Raw genomic sequence first — 24919 nt, 5'->3', positions numbered from 1 at the left:
CCCCCCCATAGCTAGCAATCCAAAACAGTCCAGTGGCACCTTTAAGACCAAGTTTTATTCAGGTACAAGCTCTCCCTCCTCTGTGAGGGCAGATCTGCACGCCCACCCCCCATAGCTAGCAATCCAAAACAGTCCAGTGGAGCCTGAGCGGTGGGTGTTGCCTTCTGACACACTTCCGGTGATGTCAGGGGGTGTGGCATATGCAAATAAGTTCTGCTAATGAGTTATGCTAATGAGCTCCTGTACCTCTTTTTCTACAAAATGACCCCTGGGTGCAGGGAAGGTTTCTCTTCCATTGCTACCGCTGCCACCTGCTGGATCCTTTCCAGAACGGGCAGGCAGCTCAGTGTCTCCTCCCCAACCTCTGCCCTTTTTGCTCCTTTTACCCCCCCTGGCTCCCTTTTGACCCACTTCCCTTCCCCCTTGTGTCCCCCACTTCCTTGTTTCTCTGCTATCTAACTGACGCCTGCCTCATTCCTACTCCAGGGATGGGTCCAACCCATCCTCCAGGGCTTCAGGTGGCCTGCGCACTGTTGAGCTTCTCATTGCGTCCTTCCAGGCTGTGGGCCTGCTTGCTGACCCCATTTCAGCCTCGGCTTCCGGGGAAGCCTGGCTGGCATTTGGTCCTGCCAGGGGTTTGCCTCTGCACTTGCCTGGAGCCCTTGCTGCTGGGGCCAGCTGGCCAGAACGTGACTCCCTTATTCTCCACTCTTCCCCAGGACCCTGGGCAGGAGAGACCCGACTTAAAAGAGCGCAAAGCAGGCGATTCAGAGCTGGTGTGTCCCAAATCCCCTCCAAAGCATTCTCTTGCCGGGCTTCTCCTCCAGTTGCACCAGAGAAAGCTGGAAGTGCCTTCTCCAGCTGGAGGGCTGCAACCTGCCGCCTCGCATGCACAATGCTTGGCTTTTGCCACTGCAGCACACGAAGGAAGCCAGCCTGTTTCCCCCCTGCTGAAAGTGACCCTCTTTCGCCCTTCCAGTGCAAGATTCAGAGGTGTCACTTAGTTGGGGTGGCTCTTCAGCCCCTTGCAGAAACCCCTTCCCTAGCGAGAGGCAGTGCCTGCCCCCCCCCCACACACACACTGCATGAAGCACCAGTGCCTCTTCTAAGCAAATGTATCCAAAGGCGTAGTTGGGAGAGTCTCCCAGCGCTGGCTTGTGCGTAGTTCATGTGTGCTCCTCTTGCCTCCCCCTCTGGACTCCCTGCCTCAGTGTCCCTCTCATTGTTGACCATCAAAGTTCTTTCCTGTCCCCCCCTCCCTCTTCTGGGTTTGGGGGTAGCCACTAGGAGGGCATTAGCAGAAGGTGGCTTCAACTCCACCGAGGGAGGTAAGAAAAATCCTCCCTTTCAGGTGGAGGCAGAGGGCATCCGCACTGGCTTGAAATGCCTCTGGTGTCCATGTCCTCTTTGCCTCCTCTGTGTTTAGTGTTCTTGATGGCGTTCTTAGCTATTGCTTGAAGCCTGAAACTTGCAGTCGGTGGGTTTCAGGTGGCGTTGCTGTGGGCTGTCTCTCTCTCGCCCTTGCCTTTTATTGAGGCCAGTCATGTAGTGGCATCTGCCTCAGTGACAAGGCTAAGAGGGGCATAAAGGTCATCTAATCCAGGCCTGCAGTCGGTGGGTTTCAGGTGGCGTTGCTGTGGGCTGTCTCTCTCTCGCCCTTGCCTTTTATTGAGGCCAGTCATGTAGTGGCATCTGCCTCAGTGACAAGGCTAAGAGGGGCATAAAGGTCATCTAAACCAGGCCTGGCTCACCCATTTCAATCCTGTGATAAGGAGCCCTCGATTCCTGTTGTAGAGGAACCCTGCCTGCTCTGTGGCCCCTTTGGTCTGCTGGGTGCTGATGCTCCAAACTTTTGCCCAGTCTGAAATCAACACATTATTTCACTTGGAGAGATCCCCCGCTCCAGTTTAAACAGATGAAGAAAGAAACATAAAGAACCCTAACAGCACAGCTTGCAATCTTTATTAGTGGAAAGGAGCAAGAGACTAACAAAATTTGTGGCAGGGCATGAGCTTTCGTGAGTCACTGCTCACTTCTTCATATACAGCTCGAAAGTGAGTCCATTGGTCTTTATATATGGGAGGGTAGAGTGATTTCAGATACCAGATGACAATAGCAGGTGTTGGTAATGAGACAGGAAACCTAGGTCTCAATTCATTCCTGGAGGATGCAAAGTTTGGTGTAGTGGTTAAATGCGCGGCCTCTAATCTGGGAGAACCAGGTTTGATTCCCCACTCCTCCACTTGCACCTGGCTGGATGACCTTGGGCAAGCCTTAGTTCTGATAAAAGCTGTTCTTGAAAAAGAGCAGTTTCTGTCAAGAGCTCTCTCAGCCCCACCTACCTCACAGGGTGTCTGTTGTGGGGAGGGGAAGGAGTTTATAAGCTGCTCTGGGTAGTGAAGGGTGGGGTATAAATCCAATCTCTTCTTCTATATCTCTAGTACCTCATGTTACATTTTATGGCGCGCATGGCCTGGCCCAACAAGTGACATTTATGTCAGAAGAGTAAAGTTTGAGGAGGAAAAGAACAGGGAAATCAGGTCATACTCTGCCTATCCTGAATAGGAACTGTCACTTGGTGTTGGTGGTAGAAGAAGGTCTATGGACGGCAACCACCTCTTGTGAGACAACCTGGATGGCTGATGCCATTAGATAGGGTCCCTGGTGGGGTGGCTGGGGTGTCCTACCTGGGGAAATGCTAATTGATCAGGAGATTCTCCTGCTAGATTAAGAATTTGACTTGGTCTCCAGATGAGTCTTTGTTATGGGCTGGAATATTCCAGTGGCTGGAATGCCAACTCATTGTGTTGCAGAGACTAGTCATTCATCATGTCCTGGGTTTGAAGGACCTTGGGGAATCACAGAAAGGGGCTCAACTGGGGTGTAACAACAGCTTTCTCAGGGGAAGCACACCATTCCCTGTTGCAATCTCATTTTATTGCATGTAGCCTGATCTCTGGTTTGATAGCAAATATGTAGATCTAGGGAAGTCTTAAACATGGTTCCCAGATGGGGTGTTCTTGGATTGGAATAACAAGGACCACATTACAAGCACCGCAATAAGGACATATGCTTAAATTTATAATCCTGATCCATATCTAACCTAACCCTGAGCAATACTTAGAGGAGAAAGTACAAATATAAATCCCCATTATGGTGTTATACACACAGACACATACACACCATTCTGGATCAAATTACTATGACAACTTTTGAGTCCAGTGACACCTCTAAGACCAACAAAGTTTGGGTATAAGATTTTGTGTGCATGTACACTTCTTCAGATTAAATTAAACGTTATTGGTCTTAAAAGGTGCCGCTGGACTCAAACTTTGTTCTGATGCTTCAGACCAACACAGCTACCCACCTAAATCTATGACAACTTTTGCACTTCTTAGCTTCAGCAAGAATACAGAGCATCACAAAATAAGGTTGCTGTTTAAAACTAGAGACTTTAGAAAGATTACACTGTTTATTTGCCATCACATTAATGGGATTCAGTACAGCACAAAATGAGGCTAGGTGCCTTCTCTCTTACTATATACTTTTCTATACACAGAGATTTTCCTTCTTCCGTGGGAGATCATTCAAGGTGTAATGATGGAAAATAGCTTAGATGGTAATCAACTTAGATTCAAGATGAAATGATGGCAACTAGCTTAGATGGCTTTAAAAGAGGACAAGATAAATTCATGGAGGCTAGGTTTATAATGGCTGAATGATCAGGGGCAGTCACTGAGGATAGAAGAGGAGACAGAATCTGGCTGGCAGCAGTAGGAAACCAGTTGCTGCTGGGCTGAATGGACCTCTGCTACCATCCAGCAGGGCTTTTCTTATGCTCTTAACCACTGCCACCATCCCAGTCTGAAATGGTTCTGTATGGTAACTGTTTTACCTAAATATCAGCTATTTTGTAGAATGCTGGACAGAGCCCATGTATCTTTGGAAGCTCTAACTCTAGTGATCATGCCAGTCTGAGGGGTGGCAGCAGAGTGCCTGCAGTGAAGGAACTGCCCACCAGTCCCAATGAGCAGGTTGCTGTTGTTCAGTCGCACAGTCGAGTCCGACTCTTCACGACCCCATGGACCAGATCACCCCAGGCCTTCCTGTCTTCCGCCGTCCTCTGAAGTTGGCTCAGTTTCATGTTCGTTGCATCTATGACACTGTCTAACCATCTCATCCTTTGCCGTCCCTGTCTTCTTTGACCTTCAATCTTTCCCAATGAGCAGGAGACAGGCGCAAAACCTCACCTGATACAGAGGAATAGTGAAGGGGCACCAGTGATCAGCGTTGGAGTGACACAACAGCCAATGAGACAGGCCCAAGAGATCAGGAAGCAAAGGTCACAGGAAAGGCCAGGAAGGTGGAGCCTTAGGATGGGGAATGAGGGCAGTTGCCTTGACAACAGCCATGCCCCCAAGCTCCACTGGGTATTGTGGCTGAAGCAGCCTGTCTGTTGCCACACCTTCCTTTGAGGACTCTAATCTGGGAGAACCGGGTTTGATTCCCCACTCCTCCATTTGCAGCTGGCTGGATCACCTTGGGCAACCCATAGTTCTGATAAGAGCTGTCCTTGAAAGAACAGTTTCTGTCAGAGCTCTCTCAGCCCGACCTACCTCACAGGGTGTCTGTTGTGGGAAGGGGAAGGGAAAGGAGACTGTAAGCCGCTCTGAGACTCTGAGTGAAGGGCGGGGTATAAATCTAATCTCCTCCTCCTCCTCCTCCTTCTTCCGACCAATGAAATACAGAGGGTCTCTCAAGACAACGGGAAAGGGGGTGAAGGTCGGCGATGCTGCTGGAGGTACACAAATCTTGACTAGCCCAGGCTAAGGGGGGATTCCCTGTTTAGTTCCAGATAGGTTAAGAGGCAGCAGCAGAAGAGGCTGAGGCTGATGTAAACTCCTTTAGGAATGCTACAAAAATAGAGATATCATTATCATATTTGCATTTCCATAAATCTAAAGGTGAAAGCCTATTCTGAGTTCTTCCAAATACTGGAAATAGCTTTAAAAAAATTAAACCAAATTTTATTAACCTGTGAGTAAATACAAGTTCTCACGTTCCTTATAGCTGACACTTGGTTTGCATTGGGGTAAAGTCTGCTCACAACCTGGACCTCCACCATGTGGGCGGAGTTATAAAAAACCACGTACTCCGTGCAAATGCCTCATCGTACATAGGACCACACAAAGCATAAGTAATGACATCTGCATGGAGCGAATGGTTTGCTCTCTGTGATGGAAGGGAGATGAGCTCGCTTCATCCCCATGTGTGTTCAGGGACAAGTGCACATATAAATGGGCATGGCATTTTCCAAACAGCTGTTGAGCATTCTCAAAACGTAGAGTTGGAAAGGACCACCAAGGGTCATCTAGTCCAACCCCCTGCACAATGCAGAAAATTCGTAGCTACCTTCCCCCTCTCTCCCCCAGTGACCCCTGGTCTATGCCCACATGCAACACCTTTGATACAGCTCATGCCGTCACACAATTGCTTCCAGCAAAAAAAAAAAAAAAAAATCAATCTTGGAAACTGTATCCAGATAGAATTCCTTTGAGGAATTCCTTAGTTCACAGCAGACATTCGTTTCCCCTGGGGAAATGCCATGATTCTATCCAGTTCAGAGTTTGTCACGACTTCTGGGGATTGCTGCTATGTTAAAGCCACCCTGAGTATTTTCTTTACCTGAAACAATGTCTCAGGAGACAGCAGACATAGCTTTCTAAACTGACAACTGTCTTCCTTCACAATAGCTTCTAGTAGGATTGGTAGCATATTTTATAGTGTCTTCCCCTTTGAATTGCTGGGGACAAACAATCTTTTGCAAGGTCTCTCTTGCTTATTTCCCAGCAAGAGAAGACATCTCCAAAATCCTCCCAGGGACTTTGCTGAAGCAATAATCCAAAGGGCCTTTGCTTTGTTTGACAACCCAATCCAGAGAAATTTAAATGACAAAGTATCTTTGCTTATACACAAAAGTAAGACCCAACTCATCACCTCACAGAAGATTTAGGAGTCAACTTGATATGAATGCCACTAGCAACAAATCCCACAGAGTGAAAGACAGCCTTGATAATACACTGAAAAGAACCCATCAAGGGAACTGAATTGAGTTATCAAGCTATAGGAATAAAAAGCTATTAATCCAATCAAAGACATTTTAAGATATACACCATCATGTGAACATTTCTTCACTTCCCATCTGCTTACTCAATCAACATTATAATTTTATTTTCACACCGAGGCAATATAAAACATGGAATGTCTTGGGCTCTTTAAGGCTTATTCTTAATGTAATGAAGTTAGTCCCTGTCTGCAGAATTCAGAACTGAAAAGCTACTGCTTGGAGCTTGTGAGGCAGAATCTGTAAAGCCCTATCCCATGAAGTGGGAAATCATTCAGTCCTTGTAACGGTAGAGCTGAGGATCTGGGTTCAAATTCCAGCTCATATATTCAGGAATATGTTCATGTTGCCCTAGATCCTACAGTGAGAACTCCCCCCCCCCCAGCAGTGGAATCGTTGCTAGTGAAACCATTCTATTATCATCCTGGGAAGGGGTAATTCGCATACTGCCTTTCGAGGTCTACACCTAAATGTTTTACATGTACTTCTAAGTGAATGCCGGGAAGCAGTTATTTGCTGCAGTTCCTAGTTGATTATACACTCACACCACAGTCCTATGAAGTTATCCCAGGCTAAATCCAACGTGGAGTAACTCTGCATTGGATTGCTTCTGCACACCAGTGTGAAATATACTAGCTATGAAGGTTTTCAGTGCTTCAGAAACCTCTTTGATCAGCAATAACTACAACAAAAGAAAAGTGTGCATACACCCAGGAGAACTCTATTGGACAATTTTCAACTCCTAACTCAAACAGGACACAGTATCTTATTCCTAGACACTGAAATGCTGAACAAAATATCCAGTTACCATGTCAGATTACACAGGGAAGCCATTGAAATTCATAAACAAACACAATTTGGATAGGAAACAAGAGAGTTTAAAAATAAATAGGGCATGGTTTCCTGTCCTGAGAAACACAAAATGCTCTACATCTTACAACAGCACTACAGATAAGATTAGAATTTCAACAGCCAATCCCTATGCAAAAGAACCTCCTCAGGAAAGCGCCTCTATAAGCATGTCACAGCCTGGGAAACTCCTACAAGATAATGACTCAGCCCTACCCCATCTTCCTGAGTAGATATAAATTACCTGCCTACCATTTTTCTTCTCACATTGACCCAGAGAGTGCTCCATTTTTCTGTGTTATACCTCTGAGGATGCCAGTCACAGCTGCTGGAGAAAAGTAAGGTACTACAATGCCAAGACCACGACCATACAGCCCGAAAAATCTACAACAACTAATGAACTGTGAAAGCATTTGACAACATATTTAACTTTCAACTCTCTTAAAAAACCGTTGTGTCTCTCTGAGACAAGCAATCATAGGATCATAAAGTTGGAAGAGACCTGCAGGGTCATCTAGTCTATCCCCCTGCACAATGCAGGAAATTCACAAATACTCCCCCACATACACACCCAGTGATCAGAAGATGGCAATAAAATGCTCCAGGATCCCTGGCCAAACTGGTCTGGAGAACAATTGCTTCCTGCCCCCAAAGTGGTGATCAGCGTTTCCCTGGGCATGTAAGAAAGGGCCAAGAGAACTAAGCACTGATGCAACCCTTCCTGCCCTCCCTCTCATGATCTGCCTAATTCACAGAATCAGCATTACTGTCAGAGGGCCATCTAGCCTCTGTTTGAAAACCTCCAAAGAAGGAGAGCCCACCACCTCCCCAGGAAGCCTGTTCCACTGAGGAACCACTCTGTCAGGAAGTTCTTCCTAATGTTTAGCCAAAAACTCTTCTGATTTAATTTCAACCCACTGGTTCTGGTCCGACCTTCTGGGGCAACAGAAAACAACTCCACACTGTCCTCTATTATGACCATTTTTAACATCTGGTGAATCTCTCCCAAACTACAAGCATGGTCTAAATGCTAGACTATACAGATGATGGCGGTGCAGCTACAAGTGACATTACAACATTAACTAACTCCCCGCAAGGTTTGAAAAGGTACCTTCACATAGCAAATTTCTGAACTCCCAGTTCAACACTTAATCGTACTGGTCTACAGCTCCAGTTTCCTGGAAAGACCACTTTGGAGAGAAGGTCCAGGTTGGTGGGCCGTGTTCCTCCCACTTTTACAGAGTGGAAGGCCAGCATTTCCCATGGCCATGATCCGAACCCATGCCCTTTTCAATCTGGCATCTTGGAACTGATGTTCTCCAAGGTTTTGCCCAGGAAGCCTCCGGCTGCTGATTCGTAATTTACAGTGTGGATAGACCACAGGAAAGGGGGGAAACAGAGCTGTCTAAAACGGCGAACGTGTACAGATTGTGGAGGTCAGGTATGGATGCTCAAACTATCATGTACATGTGTGCCCCAAGGCCACCCTACAGTGAACAATACACACTTGAGGGTTTTATCATTCAGCTTCAGTTCAAAAATGGCAAATATATATATGTCTATATATCCATCTGCTGTAGTATATACGATTGCTGAAGCATCAGTAGTACCAAGGACTGCTACAGCGAAGATCAAAGAACCAGCACAGATCAGAGAGAGCTTTTGATAAGTTTCATGCTCCGTGTGTATTTCATAGATTCTCACTCTATCGTGAAATTACTCTCTGTGCTCCTCCAAGACCTTATTTTCTCCAGCGCCTGCTTTCTGGGCCACCCTGTTAGCTTTTCATATCTCACCAAAACCTGGTCTTTATCTGGAGGCCAGAACAGCAATTGCTAATATGTCTGATACTGGTCACTGCCCTGTTTCGAGGCAGGATGAGAAAAGAGAGCAGAAAAAGAAAAAAAGCGTGACCTTGTATCTATGACACGTTAGACAAAATCAGGCTTTATCTCTGTATCTGCTATAGATACAGTATGGCCACGAAGACAAGTTTGTCAAACTGTTTTCTGTTTCAAAGCTTCACTGCATTAATATTTCTTTCCCAGCCTAATCCAAGGAGTCTGGCAGAGAGAGGTGTACTTGACCAATGCCATGCGGGGAAACCAGTCTTGAATAAGGTCTTGTGGGGACACATTCAAATCTTACACAGTGTGAAACTTTCTCTTCTTTTGTTCCTATAAAGACCTGAAACCGCTATGTAACTGTATTACTGTAACTGATCATCTCCACTGCTTTGCAGTTTACGTCCGAGCCCAGAAGAAGGAATACCAGAAGTAACATGCAATAAAAGTGATACAAATGTGGGGGGTTCCAACATTCCTGATATGCAGAGTGGTGAGAAGCCCACACTAAAAAAGCAAAAAGTTAAACTCTGTATACAGGAAATCCAAATTCTGCACTCAGGTAATTTCTACAGGGTGCAAAAATTATGCAAACCAGGCAGATTTAGACCATTCCTTTTACTTTCGATGATGATGATGATGTCTGGACAGCAATTAAAATACGGGTAACTTTAGAAAGAGATTTTGAGGTGTGCAACATCAATTTGAATCATTTTATACCACAAGCTATATGCATTTTAAAAAGGCAGGCACAAAACATTACAACTCAAGGCAAGTCAAATACAAAAAAATTTCTGTGATGCCTGCAATACAACACTCACTGGCTCAGGGGGGAAGGGTTATTCTTACATTAAATAATTAGCTTGGTTTATTCTGTACATTAGAAGTATAGACGAACTAGCAGTAAAGCCCGTTGTGGAAATAAATACAGCAGGATCTAGAAAGAGGCTCTGGGGGAGTGCTCTGGCTTTGGGCAAACAGTGTCATTTTGCTCTGCCTTGCGGGGAGGGGGTGAGTTTGAGGTGTGGAATGCAGTGAAGTCCAATCAGCTTCCATATGCAAAAGACCTTGAAGGTTCCATATGCAACTGACATTCCAACTGCCTTGCGGGGAGGGGGTGAGTTTGAGGTGTGGAATGCAGTGAAGTCCAATCAGCTTCCATATGCAAAAGACCTTGAAGGTTCCATATGCAACTGACATTCCAACTGCCTTGCGGGGAGGGGGTGAGTTTGAGGTGTGGAATGCAGTGAAGTCCAATCAGCTTCCATATGCAAAAGACCTTGAAGGTTCCATATGCAACTGACATTCCAACTGCCTTGCGGGGAGGGGGTGAGTTTGAGGTGTGGAATGCAGTGAAGTCCAATCAGCTTCCATATGCAAAAGACCTTGAAGGTTCCATATGCAACTGACATTCCAACTGCCTTGCGGGGAGGGGGTGAGTTTGAGGTGTGGAATGCAGTGAAGTCCAATCAGCTTCCATATGCAAAAGACCTTGAAGGTTCCATATGCAACTGACATTCCAACTGCCTTGCGGGGAGGGGGTGAGTTTGAGGTGTGGAATGCAGTGAAGTCCAATCAGCTTCCATATGCAAAAGACCTTGAAGGTTCCATATGCAACTGACATTCCAACTGCCTTGCGGGGAGGGGGTGAGTTTGAGGTGTGGAATGCAGTGAAGTCCAATCAGCTTCCATATGCAAAAGACCTTGAAGGTTCCATATGCAACTGACATTCCAACTGCCTTGCGGGGAGGGGGTGAGTTTGAGGTGTGGAATGCAGTGAAGTCCAATCAGCTTCCATATGCAAAAGACCTTGAAGGTTCCATATGCAACTGACATTCCAACTGCCTTGCGGGGAGGGGGTGAGTTTGAGGTGTGGAATGCAGTGAAGTCCAATCAGCTTCCATATGCAAAAGACCTTGAAGGTTCCATATGCAACTGACATTCCAACTGCCTTGCGGGGAGGGGGTGAGTTTGAGGTGTGGAATGCAGTGAAGTCCAATCAGCTTCCATATGCAAAAGACCTTGAAGGTTCCATATGCAACTGACATTCCAACTGCCTTGCGGGGAGGGGGTGAGTTTGAGGTGTGGAATGCAGTGAAGTCCAATCAGCTTCCATATGCAAAAGACCTTGAAGGTTCCATATGCAACTGACATTCCAACTGCCTTGCGGGGAGGGGGTGAGTTTGAGGTGTGGAATGCAGTGAAGTCCAATCAGCTTCCATATGCAAAAGACCTTGAAGGTTCCATATGCAACTGACATTCCAACTGCCTTGCGGGGAGGGGGTGAGTTTGAGGTGTGGAATGCAGTGAAGTCCAATCAGCTTCCATATGCAAAAGACCTTGAAGGTTCCATATGCAACTGACATTCCAACTGCCTTGCGGGGAGGGGGGTGAGTTTGAGGTGTGGAATGCAGTGAAGTCCAATCAGCTTCCATATGCAAAAGACCTTGAAGGTTCCATATGCAACTGACATTCCAACTGCCTTGCGGGGAGGGGGGTGAGTTTGAGGTGTGGAATGCAGTGAAGTCCAATCAGCTTCCATATGCGAAAGACCTTGGAACGCTGGGCGGGACTGCACAAAGCAGCCAGTCAACCCAGCCAGCGTCTTCTGAGTGGCAGTTTTTCCAGCCTAACACTAAAGGGGCCAAATTTAGAATGTTCATATAGAATGTTCTTACTCAATTATATATAAGGAGAGATAGAATAATAGGCCTATTCAACTGCTGAGGTCATTTTCTGAGGTCATACATTGGGTGCCACAGCCTTCTGTAACTGACCTCCACCAATGGTTGAAGACCTTTCTGCATCATCCGGCATCCCCCCACAGTCATCCCTTCCTCCTGCCCTATGTTCTAATTACCATTGTATATGTTTTTAATGTGTTTGCTAGTTTTGGTTTTAATTGTTATGAATTGTTTTTATGGTAATTTTTAATAACATTTTAGCCATCTTGGTGGCCCCAATTGGGCAGAAAGATGGCGCATGAATTTTGTAACTAAAAATAAAACAAATAAATATTACATGTTTACCCTTCTCTTTCCCCAAGGAGCTCAGTGGTTCATCTTCCTTCCGTTTTTGCCTCTAAACAGCCCTGTGAGATAGTTTAGGTTGAAAAAGACAGACTGGTCTAGTGCTACCTAGGCAGCTTATTGGGTAACTGGGTCTCCCCATTCCTAGTTCAAGTCTCTAACCACTACACCACACTGCATAAAAAGGTTATGCAGCATACTGTAGCCAGACCCTCAACCAATACAGATCTTATTCTGTTGCATTTCCAGTTCCTGAGATTTCAGTAAGCATCACCCCTCATTTTTCCAATCATATCTTTGCATCCATAAGGGCTAGAAACCTTTTTTTTAAGTGAAAGCATCAGATATTAACTTCTGTGCCCAGCATTACGTTCTGTGCATATCCTGAACTTCCACAGATTAACAGCAAGCCTGCAGACCTGTTGCAATGGATTTTTTCCTTCTAAGAGATCTCCCATTTTTCCCCAAGGCTCTAGGTAACTTATTGTTATCCTCACAATCCGACAACAAGCAAAATGAAGACAGGTAGATCAAAGTCAGTCTTAAAACACTGCATTCTTGGCTTCCGGTTTTTGCCGCTTCAACAATGGCTGCATCTCTTGGCTCCTCCGAGAGACATGTGCCATGAATCAGGGATTAGGAGGGAGCGTGATTGTGCATGCTCCCCCATGGGGCCCATAAGCAATGGGCTCCTAGCCAGGGGGCTTTGGAGAGCCCTACCTCTGGCCGACAGCTGGTACAGGGGGGCTACTCTCTGCCCCGAAGGTCCTGCCCTGATTCCCAGTATTGGATTCGAAGCGACCACCGGGACAAGCGCTTGGAGGTTTAGCAACTTTCTCTCCCTCGCGGGATCCCAGGAGGCGTCACAGGACCTGGTGGATCGATTCAAGGACTGATGAGTGAGTTTTCGTTGAAACGAGACACCAAAGCCTAGATGTGAAGTCCCCCTACTATAAACGGAGGGGGGAGGGGACGCCCTATCTCCCAACGTTTTAAGCGAATGCGAAAACATGAGGAGGGACTGATCAAACTGCGGTGATGGACTGTAGCGGAGAGTTGTTTCTGAAAGAAAGTTGAGCGTTTAAACAGATCTTAGAGACTTTGGCATTCTTTCTCGGCTAATGTAAACATCCCCAAAAGCTGGCCATGAGAATCGAAGAGGGAGGCGGGACCAATGTTTTCTTCAGGAAGGAGAACAGAGGAAAGCCAGGTCATGTGACCTAACCATAGATTCTGTCTCTAAAGTGAATCGTGGGCCCTCTGGTGGCTGAAGCGGAGTAGCGATTTGGATCTGTACTAAAAAAGTGGCTATATTTTTAAAGGGACAGTATTTGGTACGTACTTTGATCATAGAGACTTATGAATGGTAAGGAGATTCTAAAATCTAGTTTACGTGCAGTGCGATTGGCAAGCGGATCGAAAAGCGGTTTTTTTGGAGTAAAGGGATCGCTATCCCAACTTCACAAGATCTGCTTGCTAAGAGAAAGGTTGGATTCTCCAATAAGCGTGCTTTTAATGCAACAAAAGGAAGGACTCTTTTGATTCAAGATGTTTAAGGAAGCGAAGATGTCCCTTGAAAAAGGAACCTGGTTTATATCATGAATGGACAGATCCAGACTTCTAAAAGCTAACAGTTAATTGGAAAAAGAAGATACATCTAAGACGGAAGAAGATAAATTGTTGTAATGCTCCTACTGAGGGAACATCGGTTTTAAAGATTTTGCCTATGGGGGGGAGTAAAGCGTAAAAGGAGATGCCAATTTTTCTTAAGGGCTGTGTTCGTGTGTGTTCTGGCTTTAGAATTACTTTCTGTCTAGTCTGATAAGCTGGTTTTGTCAACAGAAGTGATGATTGGCGGGCACTCTTCATGCTTGAAAGTAACTGAATAAGTGTTATAACCATGTTTTAAGCATTGTAAAACCTCCATACTTGGGTTTTTAGTTAGGTTCTTCTTACTTTTTCCTTTAGATTGTAGAATTTTCCCTTCCCAATTTCTGTTGTAGTTTTATAGAAATGCAAATAAAAAATTCCCCTTTGGGGGGCTAAACCCCCTCCCAAAACACTGCATTCTTCAGTTGGTAGAAAGTGACTCATTTTCCCCCTCTTTGATCCAGATGGGAATCACTGTGTGCTGCACTTACCTACATCTGCCCCACTGAGAGCTTTGCCCAAAGGCCAGGGCCGCATGTCAATGGCCTTCCCATTGACATTGAGTGACTGGACACAGCCTTGATAGCCCCGGTTGATTCCCGTAGACCTCACTAGCCAGTAGGCAGTTGGAGCACCTCCAAGATAGAAAGGAGTCCGGAACGTAATCTTGCTGTATTGACCCTGGAAGGAAGAGGAAAAGAACCAGCTACAGATAGGAAATTTGGCTAGAAGAAGATAATTAAAACAGTTCGGTTATTAGTTATTTCATGCCTCTCATCCATGGAGCTCCAAAATGGCACATACGGTTCCCAAGCACTGACCCAACTCAGTCCAGCTTAGCTTCAGCAAGAGTGTTTTCAGACCACACAATGGGAAAACTGCATGAGCACAAGAAGTTATATTGAGTTAGACTATTGACCTATCAGTGTCACTACTGTCTACTCTGCATGACTGGCAGCATCTTCTCCAGGGTGTCAGGTCTTTCACCTAACCTGCTTCCTGATCCTTTCAACTGGGGATGCCAAGGATGGAATTTGGAACCTTTTGAATGTGAAGGAAGTGCTCTACTACTAAGGCACAGCCAGTGTCCTGTGATAACACGGCTTGAAATCAGAACCCAATCTAGGATTTGAGAAAGGGCTGCAATTCACCAGAAATGTCCTAGGGAAGAAGTGGCCAACTTTCAGTTCTGCGCACTAGATTCAATCTTAGGGCTAACTGGAAATTTGGCTACCAGAAGCCCTAACAAGATTTAATTAAGGTGCAGTAAACTTTGTGGTCACTGTGTGACTTATGTTCCCACTGTGGAAAAAGAGGCAGTCCATTAGTTTGTAGTTCCTAGCAATTCTATTGCATTGCTATTTCAGGTACACTATGGAAACGATCACTTCTAATCTGCTGCTGGAAAAGAAACTTTCAGGATGCAAAGTGATTCCTCAAACTCTCCCACTCCATGTACACATGCACACTCTGATGACCTCATTCCACCCAAGTACATGCACTCCCACACATTACCCTATGAAGGTCTTATTAACTTCTGTTTTTTATATAGATCTTCAGCATCCATGAGCAGGCTGCAGGTTCCTGATCTTGAACTGGTGTCTAGAGACTATAGTGGCAAGCAGATGATACTGGTTGGCCCTCCTTATTCTCGGGGGCCCATTTGGACATCCAGCACAATGTCATCGTCAGCACAAAACAGGTTCATAGCGTTACCACCTTTGACACACTGGGTGACTCACCTGAGATCTACCAGAAACCGGAGGGCTGTTATCCAGCTTAAGCCAGCCATCCAATCCGTCTCTGAACACGGTCACTCGGTGCCAGTTGCCCAGCTTAATTTTGTTCTCGCTTGTGATTATCGCAATTCCAGTACCACAGTTGAACCTGAGACCAACGGGTGATATTTGAGGATGGAATTACACATGATGGCTCGGTTCAGACATAATGCAATAAACTACATTTTTAACTTATACATTTAAAACGTTTCTGATGCTGCCTTTCCACCCAATACAGGGTTCCCAAGGCTGAGAGTATCAGAACATTAAAAATATTTCATACACTAGAAACATTTCAGGATTAAACAAAACATATAAACACATAAGTGCACAAACAGGGAGGAGGGCAAATAAGAATGAAGGAGGGAACACGAAGCAAAACAAAAAGTCTTCACCCGCTAGTGGAAGACAATGATAGAGCGAGGCAGACGAATCTCCCTGGGAGGAAGTTCTGGAGTTTTGGCACCACAACTGAGTGGGGGAGGTTGTTGTGAATTTCCGGCGTTGTGCAGGGGGTTGGGCTAGATGGCCCTGGAGGTCCCTTCCAACCCTATTATTCTAAGGCCTTTCTCAGGTTGTCACTCGTCTAGCCTCAGCAGAATAAGAAGAGACGGGGAGGTTGGATTTATACCCCGCCCTTTACTCGGAGCCTCAGAGCGGCTTACAATCTCCTTTTTCTTCTCCTCCCCACAACAGACAACCTGTGAGGTAGGTGGGGTTGAGAGAGCTCTTTTGAGGACTGCTCTTGAGAGAAAAGCTCTGAGAGAACTTGAGACTGACTAAAGGTCACACCAGCAGCTGCATGTGGAGGAGTGGGGAGTCAAACCCGGTTCTCCCAGGTTAGAGTCCGCACTCTTAACCACTACACCAAACTGGCTCAGATGGTAGGAATACCCAAAGCAGGGCCTTTTAAGATGACCCAAGTCAGTAGGTTCATATTAACTATGGCATTTTAATTCTGTCAGGTCTGTGAAAATAAGGCTTCACCAACATGACTGGCTATTCCACTGTTGCCACACTATAGCAATCATTTGCAAAAGGATTACCTTGGTCTACACAGGAGAATCAGTTGTTACTGGCTGCAGTAGTAACATATGGATAGAGCAATTCCCACAATGTCTGAATGCAACCGATGCTTCAGCTTGCAGGTGATCACTCAAATCCTTGTTTGCCTAGAGACAAATGCTGGTCTCAACACCTTTGCTCTGGCCAGGTATTTCTGTAGCTGCGGAGTGTGTACAGGTGTTGCTCGGGAACAAGCTAGGATTAAGCCAGGTTTGTATAAAAAACATTGTTATGAGTAACTGTGGTTAATAAGTCAACCACTGTTTCAAATCCTGGTTTGACGGATCCAATGTAACCATAAGTTAGTGGAGTGGCCCACAGTCAGACGACACTAACCCTAATTGGTTTAATTAAACTATGGTTTTGCATTATGTCTGAACGAAACCACTGCGTAGTTCTATGATCTTTTTAAAAAGGACTGTTCCCTTTTGCAGGGGGATGACAGCAAGGGGCAGAGCAGCGTTGGAACCTTACTCACGTAAAAACACCACCTCTCAATGGCTTTTAACTCCACGGGGGGGGGGAATAAGTAACTGGGGGCAAAGGGGGCACAGAGGTACAGATTTTCAGAAGGAAAAGGGCAGTGGAGAGAGTTTAAAAAGCCTCTCCACTCATGCCAGTACCCCCTAGAAATCTCATCCTGGTAGTAGCTACAACTTGTAGGGAGAAAAAAAGAATTCTTCAAAATGCAACCGCAAGTCCACCTGAAAAGTCAGATGCCTGTACCACATCTATCTTTTATTTAGTGTGCCCCCCCAAAAAAAAATACACCTCTTTCCTTTCCCCACAGAACATGTGGCATCCTCTGGCTATAATATCCCCATATACAAGGATATACCAACTTTCAGAAATAGTTTGGTAATGCAAGGTTATTAGAGTCTGACTTAGTGCTATCGTAATAATTTCTCTTTGGGATTCTCCGGGATCCCTGGGGAGAGCAAGTGCTGTATTAATAATGCCAGGATTCTATATATGAAAGTCAAACAGCTGGAGAGTTGATTGACAAGGAGGCCTCAGCAGCAGACGGAAGAATGGGAAACTTGCTATATATATTTTTTTTTCTGCTTGGCCTCCAGTCCTTGGGTTTGATTAAGGGAAGTCGGAAATACGGTCTGGAAGGAGTTTGCTGCCCACATTCTTATGCTTGCAGAATGCACAACTGTGTATAACAGAACAGAAATGTCTGCCCTCCAAGTAACCCCCTAGCTTTACAAAACCAGCCTTGCAAATGGGCCTATCAAAGTTACTAGCCCACACACATTTTTACTAGCTCACTGGTGCACACAAATCATCTGTAGGTCACTGTCAGTCTGGCAGAAGAAGCTAGCTCTCTACCACGTTACAAAACACCTCTCTGCTTGATCAGCTCAATTCCTAGATGCCAACAGCAGGCGTACGAGTGACGGTTGAGAAGCTCAGGCAGCAAATGACTCCAAGGTCCACTTTCTAAACCTTCTTGTCATCTCACGGGAGTTCAATGACCTTTGTGATACAGACCTATTGGAATTCACTTCACTGAGCACTTGGTGTCTTCACCCCTGCACTGGAAGTTTATATCAAAGACATTAAGCTTCTTCATCAGACAACCAGACCCAACATAAATGCTTCTGATGCAGCATAGTCCTTTCGGAGTGGACGGCACCACTGCTGAAAGCATTTTTTAAAGAACTGCTGTCAAAATGTCTCCCCATAAAGCTTCTCCTTCTAAGCAGGGGCTGTTGCTCAGTTGTAGAGCATCCGCTTTCTATGCAGTAGGTCCCAGTCCCTGGCATCTCCCGTTTAAAAAGAAACAGGCAGTAGGTGACGAGAAAGACCTCGGCCTGAGACACTGGAGAGCTGCAGCCAGTCTGACTACACAATACTGACTTTGGTGGGCCAGGGGGTCTGAATCAGTATAAGGCACCTTTATGTGTGTTCCTGTGTTCAGGTACACACTGCGGTATAAACTGTCATGGTCGCTCCAAAAACAATCCTGGTAACTGTAGTTTTATGAGAACTTCAGAGTGGTTTATAAAGATTACTTATGGCCACAAAGGGCAATGATTGGGACTGCAGCGCAGGAGGGAGGGAATTCAATCTCCTCCCAATGCAGTTTCACCTTCCAAAACCAACCTTCCATCATGTTGTTATCAGTTCAGGAAGGGAGGAAAGACCCTCCCATTTCTGGTTTTTTTAATCCCTTCTACACTTAATAATAAGCAGGGAAGGAGGGAGCAGTTTATTCAGAGAAGTCAGGGGGTGAAGAGTTAAGCCTCCCTCTCTTGATGCCCAGACCCACTATTTCCATTTAAATGAAGCAGGCTCATCTACTTTAACAAGCTAGTTCTGTTGTAAAGACAGACTTTTTCACACAAGGGAGCATCTAACAGTTCGAGTGCAATCCCATGAACAGTTTGGCATGACGTAGCCACCCATCCCCTCCACATCAAACGGGCGCAATCAAACACGCACATCTGGCTCCCGTGCCCCACTCGTCCCTGCCTCACACAAAAACGACTCCCAAGTGGATTAAATAGCCACTGGCAAATTCTGGTGGCTACCTCGGCATCCCAAACTCAAGTGCCCCAAACTGCCCATCTGACCACACCCACAGACCCCTCCATAATCCAAAGTGGCATAGCGTACTTCAAGTGTACACAACTGTAATTGTGTAAAGTAGCTTGGGGGAGTGGCCAAGGGGCCATGACTAGTTCAAACCTATTCTTTAGACATGTCTTCTAACACCATCAGTGATCATGGTAGACATAGATTTGGCCACTCTTGACATAATGTCCTCTCTCTTCCCACACAGCCCCTGATCTCTGCTTACACAAACTCATAAAGCTGAAGCTGGGGCCTGAAATTTCTCCCGAAATTACTACAGGGGGCACAATTACTTTGGAGGATGGATCCTATGGAGTCACATCTCTGCTGAGCTCCTTCCTCAAACTCTGCCCTAGGGAGGGGTCGCGGCTCAATGGAAGAGCCTCTGTTTGGCATGCAGAGACCCCAGAGAGCTGCTGCCAATCAGAGTAGACAACACTGGCCTTGATGGACCAATAATCTGATTCAGTATAAGGCAGTTTCATGGGCCCTCTCCAGGCACTTCCACCAAATCTCTGGGACCTTCTCAAGCCAAAACTTGCAATCCTAGCCTCGCAGTGAATCAGTCCATTAGTCTCTGAATGCCGCTATTATCTACTCTGACTGGAGGGTATTTCACAACACCTGCTATCTGGTCCAATTTAAACTAGAGATGCTGGGACCTTCTGCGTGCCAAACAGATGTTCTACCCCTGAGCCATTGCTCACCCAGAGATATAAACAGCTCAGTAACATTCCTATAAACAGCTCACTAATGTTCATGAGCGGTGGTGGAAAGTGCCGTCAAGTCACAGCTGACTTATGGTGGCCCCGTAGGGTTTTCAAGGCAAGCGATGTTCAGAGGTGGTTTGTCATTGCCTGCCTCCGTGTCGTGACCTGGTCTTCCTTGGAGTTCTCCCATCCAAATACTAGCCAGGGCTGACCATGCCTAGCTTCCAAGATCTGACGAGATCAAGCTAGCCTGGGCTATGCGGGTCAGGAAATGTTCATGAGTACCAACAGCAAATAGTTCTCCCATGACAAAGACATGTTCAGTGAGCAAAAAGCTAAAAAAGTAAATGGCACCGTATACAGTTGGTGGTCACAGAAAATTGGAGGTTTTCAGGCACCACTAGAAACATTGACACATGAACCAGATGCAAAGTCACATGGAAGAAGAAGAAGAGCTGGTTTTATACCCCATTCTTCACTACCCAGTCTCTTGGAGCGGCTTACAATCACCTTCCCTCCCTCTCCCCACAACAGACACCCTGTGAGGTAGGCGGGGCTGAGAGAGTTCCAAGAGAACTGTGACTGACCCAAGGTCACCCAGCTGGCTTCATGTGGAGGAGTGGGGAATCAAACCTGGTTCTCCAGATCAGTCTGCCACTCTTAACCACTACACACGATGCTGCCTTATACTGAATTGAACCAATGGTCCATCATGGTCAGTACTGTCTGCTCAGACTGGCAGCAGCTCTCCAGGGTCTTAGGCAGATGTCTTTCACATCACCACTGCCTGATCTTTTTGCTTGGATCGAACCTGGGACCTTCTGCATGCCAAGCAGATGCTCTACCACTTAGCCACCAAGTCCTGTGTAAGCTTCCACCTTGCTGTGATGGGATAATATATTATTGTAGCAACACATTTTTACCAGCAGAGAGGTTAGAAAGCAGTTTTCTGGCCATCTACCTGAACTGAACACTTCGTCTGATGACTGCCACGGACATGAAGTCGCCGCGCCCATGTTCATTCTCTCCACAGTAAAGAAGAAGGCCATCCTCTGCTTCAGACTGGCAATGCAAAAGCAAACAAAAGATTAACAACACTTGTCACTCCCCAGAATATACTAATATATCTAAGTAAGGACCAAACCTTTGTGTTGCTTTGAAAACCTAAGGTGACTTCACTAGAAGAATGAGAGATTCCCCCACACACACACAAAAGCCCATTTCATTTCTTTCTATATTTGTTTCTCTTATTTCTCCATTTTTCACTGCTGGCTTGTCTGATTAGTTTGCATTGCATATCCACGTTGCTCAGTTTTTTATGGTCAATTTAGATGCTATTTATACAGAGAATGACTGCAATTTATATGCATAACGTACATATAATTTTTACTGCTGATTTATCGACACAAAGAAAGGATGTTCGGATCTCACAGGTAATACAAACCCAGAAAAATGGTATTATGACTTTTCTGCACACTCTTCATGCAAAGGGTGTGATAAATGGTACATGCCCCATGCGGGACCATGTTCATGAAATGGCTTCACACAAAAACGGAGAGAAAGATCCCTTTGTGGCAACTTTTCTGTTCAAATCATTCCGTGTAAAGTAAGCTTTTGATACATACAGCCAGATTGGTCTAGTATTTAGAACATCAGACTAGGACTGGGGACACCTGAGTTTAAATCCCAAGTCTACTGCAGAACTCCGTTGGGTGATCCTGGGCCACAATTGGCCTAGCCTACCTTGCAGGGCCACCATGAGGCCAAACTGGGAAACCATGTACACGGCTCTGAACTGTTCAGAAGAAAGGAGGGCTAAAAATGTGAAGGAGAGGGGCCAAGTGGCATTCTCTGCTTCCAAATCAGCAACTTCCAAGAAAAAAAACCTCTTGGTCAGCTTCTGCATGGTGCATCATGTTTCAGGATGGCGATTTCTGCCAACAGTGTGCGGTATCACCTCTGACATGCTAACTGTCCATGGCTTGCCTCTGTGTGTGACTTTTTAAAAAGGGTGCAAGTGAGGGGGGGCTACACAAAACTCACGAGCGCCCCATCTTTGGTGCAATCCTGCTCTCAGTTCTTCCTTCTTATCGTGTTCCTATCAGTCGAAATCAAATATAATACGGAAAACGTCTTCCTTTACACTTACCCTAAATTCGACAGAAATCTGGAACGTCTGGTATGAATTTTTCAGAGGTTCAAAGGTAATATACGAGTAGCCAAAAAACTGAGGATACTGGATATTCACATCTGAAAGGCAATGAGAACACATTGCTGGCAAGTAACTTCCCAAAAGAACAACGATGGATACTGCTGCACTGGAGAAGAAATTTCTCTGGGCCTCATCATACTTATCGGCAATAGCTGACCATCTGCTCTGTCTACCTTCTAACCTTTAACAGCCAATTCCCTTACTCCTAAGATTTTTTTTCCTAACAGCAGCTGGTATAGTCTTCACATCCCAGGTGGTGTCTCTAATTAGGGCTCTGTTTCACTGTGAAGAGTGCAGTATTTCATCCTACTGGGGTTTAGACAGTCTATTATCTATCAGTATTTTTACCCATCCTTCCTCCAAGAAGCCACATAGCTGATTCTCTCCTTCTCCACTTTATCCTCACAAACAGCCCCGTAAGTTAGGTTAGGCTTACTTAGATTCACCAGAGCATTTCTGCAGATGGAAGGACTTCCACCTACGGACTGTGACTTTCTCATCTTCTCTCTCCTGCCACAGCACAAAACGGCTCCCAAAATGCTCCTCCTGGGGGGAAAACCCTCCAGTGGATCCAAGTCAGTAATTAGCCAAAACTCACCCAGTGAGCTTTGTAGCAGACCCCCATGTCCTCAGTCTTGAGGAACACTCTAACCACACCACACTGGCTCATATCTCCCTTGCTGGATTCTGCTGGAAAGAGGAAGGCTGAAGAACTTACTCACAAGTATGTCTTCAAACAGGTAAGTCTACTAGTTGGCATTCAAAATGGAAAGCCAACTTGCTGCTTCAGCTTTGCCTGTTTTTGTGGCCAAGATTACCTACACAGTTGCTATATGGCTCTCAGTTATGCACATATACGGTACTATTTATACTACTTATAGGCCTCTTGAAAACGTACAGACTAAATGTCTGAGAGCCATACTTGCAGTTCCCTGCTGTATCCCCAATGCAGTTTTGAGTTGAGAAGCTAACTTATTTTCTCTGGAAGCCAGGCCATTGGATACACAGGATTAATTACTGGCTGAGGCTTATTTTCTCCCCTGTGGGTCTTGCACCTCTGACACTAACAGGCACCTTCCAATCAAAATGGAAAAGGTCCCTTTTAGAGAAATTACAATCTATCCGATACTCTCCTAGCAGCTTGATAACCTTGGGTTATTTAATCAGTAATTAAGCAAAGGATCTGGGACATCGAATTTCGACACCATCTATGTTCTACTGCAAAATACCATCATCTTAGGAACAAGAAATTGGCGTTGTCAAATTACTTAGCAAGTTTACTGATTCCCAAGCATAGGATAGCTTTCACGCTGGCTCGTTTTAATGTTTTGCCATCTGCATTACTAGAAGGGAGATACCGTGGTGTCCCATTCCACAAGCGTCTGTGTCCTTGCGCCTCTGATGAAATCGAAACGGTTGGATGTGTATTGCTGCACTGCCCTTTGCCTGATGACCTCAGACACACATTTATCCAGCCTATCCTCCAAAGGATTTCAGGAAGATTGGATCAATGGTATACCGCCTCTCTTCTAGCCGACCTTGAGCCTGGAATCTCAGATACAGCTGCAAGATTCTATGCTGCCGCCAGACCTTACCAAGCCAGAGTGCTGACATAGTGAATTGTACTGTAAATATTTTTTAAATATTTTTAATTGTGCCCTTTATATACAACTCCTTGGAATTACTTTAACACATGTCTGTTTTGCCGCTCTTTGACTGTAATAGATGTCATAAAAGGGGGGAGGGAAGAAGTGGAAAGCTAGAACATCTGTTAATGAGCAGATCTGCCTCAGTTTAAGTGCCCCATGAGGGGAGGAGCTATGGAACAGTGGAAGAGCCTCTGCTTTGCATGCAGAAGGTCCCAGGTTCAATCCCCAGCATTTCCAGTTGAGAGGACAAGGCAGTAAGTAATGTGAAAGGCATATGCATGAGACCCTAGAGAGCTGCTGCCAGTCTGAGTCAACAATACGAACTCTGATGGACCAAGGCAGCTTCATGTGTTAATTACAAGGCAGCTTCATGTGTTCACCTTGATACCAAGCACAACAGTCAAAGGAAGTATATTCCAAAAAAAACCAAACACATATTCTTGATATGTATTCATCACTTGCCTTGCTGGATCAGACCTAAATCCAACTGGTCCAGCACTTTGGTTTCCAGCAGTCGCAAATCAGATGCTCCCGTGAATCTCACAGGCAAGTCACAACGTAGAAAAGCCATCTTGTGTTTTTTATCCCAAACATATGGTAACCAGAGCTATTATTGCCTCTCAGAGACCAGCTGCCCACGCAAGGAAAACAGCAGATGGGTAATGAATTTCTCTCTAGACACCTTCATGAACTTCATCATCTGCCCACAAACTAGAGGTCTTTGGAGAAAAGGCACCTGTCTTTTAGAAAGATGTTGCTTGCATGTCCACTTCTGTCCTGAAGTGGCAAATGAAACGCTTCAGAGGGTAGCTGTGTTGGTCTGCAGTAGAACAGCTAGTGTTGAGTCTAGAGACCAATGCCTTAGAGAACAACAAGATTTTCGGGTTATAAACGTTTGAGAGTCAAAGCTCCCTATCTGACAAAGGGAGACTTAACTCTCAAATGAATACTTGAAGCTGCCTGATACTGAATCAGACCCTGGTCCATCAAAGTCAGCAGTGTCTGCTCAGACTGGCAGCAGCTCACTAGAGGGTCTCAGGCTGAGGTCTTTCACATCATCTACTGCCAGATCTTTTTTTTTTTGAATAATTTCTTTATTGGTTTCCAAACACACAAATAAACAAAGATAGATTGCTTAAAGCAACAGAACAATTCAGCATACCAAAAATTACCAGTCAAATTTTCACAAATCTTATCTGGCCATAAATGTGTACATACATAAGAACATAAGAGACGCCAATGTTGGATCAGGCCAAAGGCCCATCCAGTCCAACACTCTGTGTCACACAGTGGCCAGAAATACCAGTGCCATCAGGAGGTCCAGCAGTGGGGCCAGGAAACTTGAAGCCCTCCCACTGTTGACCCCCCCCCCAAGCACCAAGAAGACAGAGCATCACTTGCCCCAGAGCCCCTAGCTATACCTTGT

The 24919-nt window shown here is 45.6% G+C and overlaps 1 protein-coding gene across 1 annotated transcript in view; it reads right to left on the bottom strand.

The window, feature by feature from the left end:
• EGFLAM (EGF-like, fibronectin type III and laminin G domains) overlaps positions 1-24919 on the bottom strand; it is a 160389-nt gene that overhangs the window by 39447 nt on the left and 96023 nt on the right. The window contains exons 9-12 of the mRNA XM_015420161.1: positions 21782-21882; positions 20594-20694; positions 15239-15383; positions 13988-14177 (exon numbers count right to left, since the gene is read on the bottom strand). Of these exons, the coding sequence (XP_015275647.1) occupies positions 13988-14177; positions 15239-15383; positions 20594-20694; positions 21782-21882 (537 nt within the window). The remainder of the gene's footprint in view (positions 1-13987; positions 14178-15238; positions 15384-20593; positions 20695-21781; positions 21883-24919) is intronic.

This window comes from Gekko japonicus, unplaced genomic scaffold (genome assembly GCF_001447785.1).
Source record: "Gekko japonicus isolate JY-2015 unplaced genomic scaffold, Gekko_japonicus_V1.1 scaffold86, whole genome shotgun sequence".
NCBI lineage: Eukaryota > Metazoa > Chordata > Lepidosauria > Squamata > Gekkonidae > Gekko > Gekko japonicus.
This window is presented reverse-complemented; position numbering and strand designations above follow the sequence as displayed.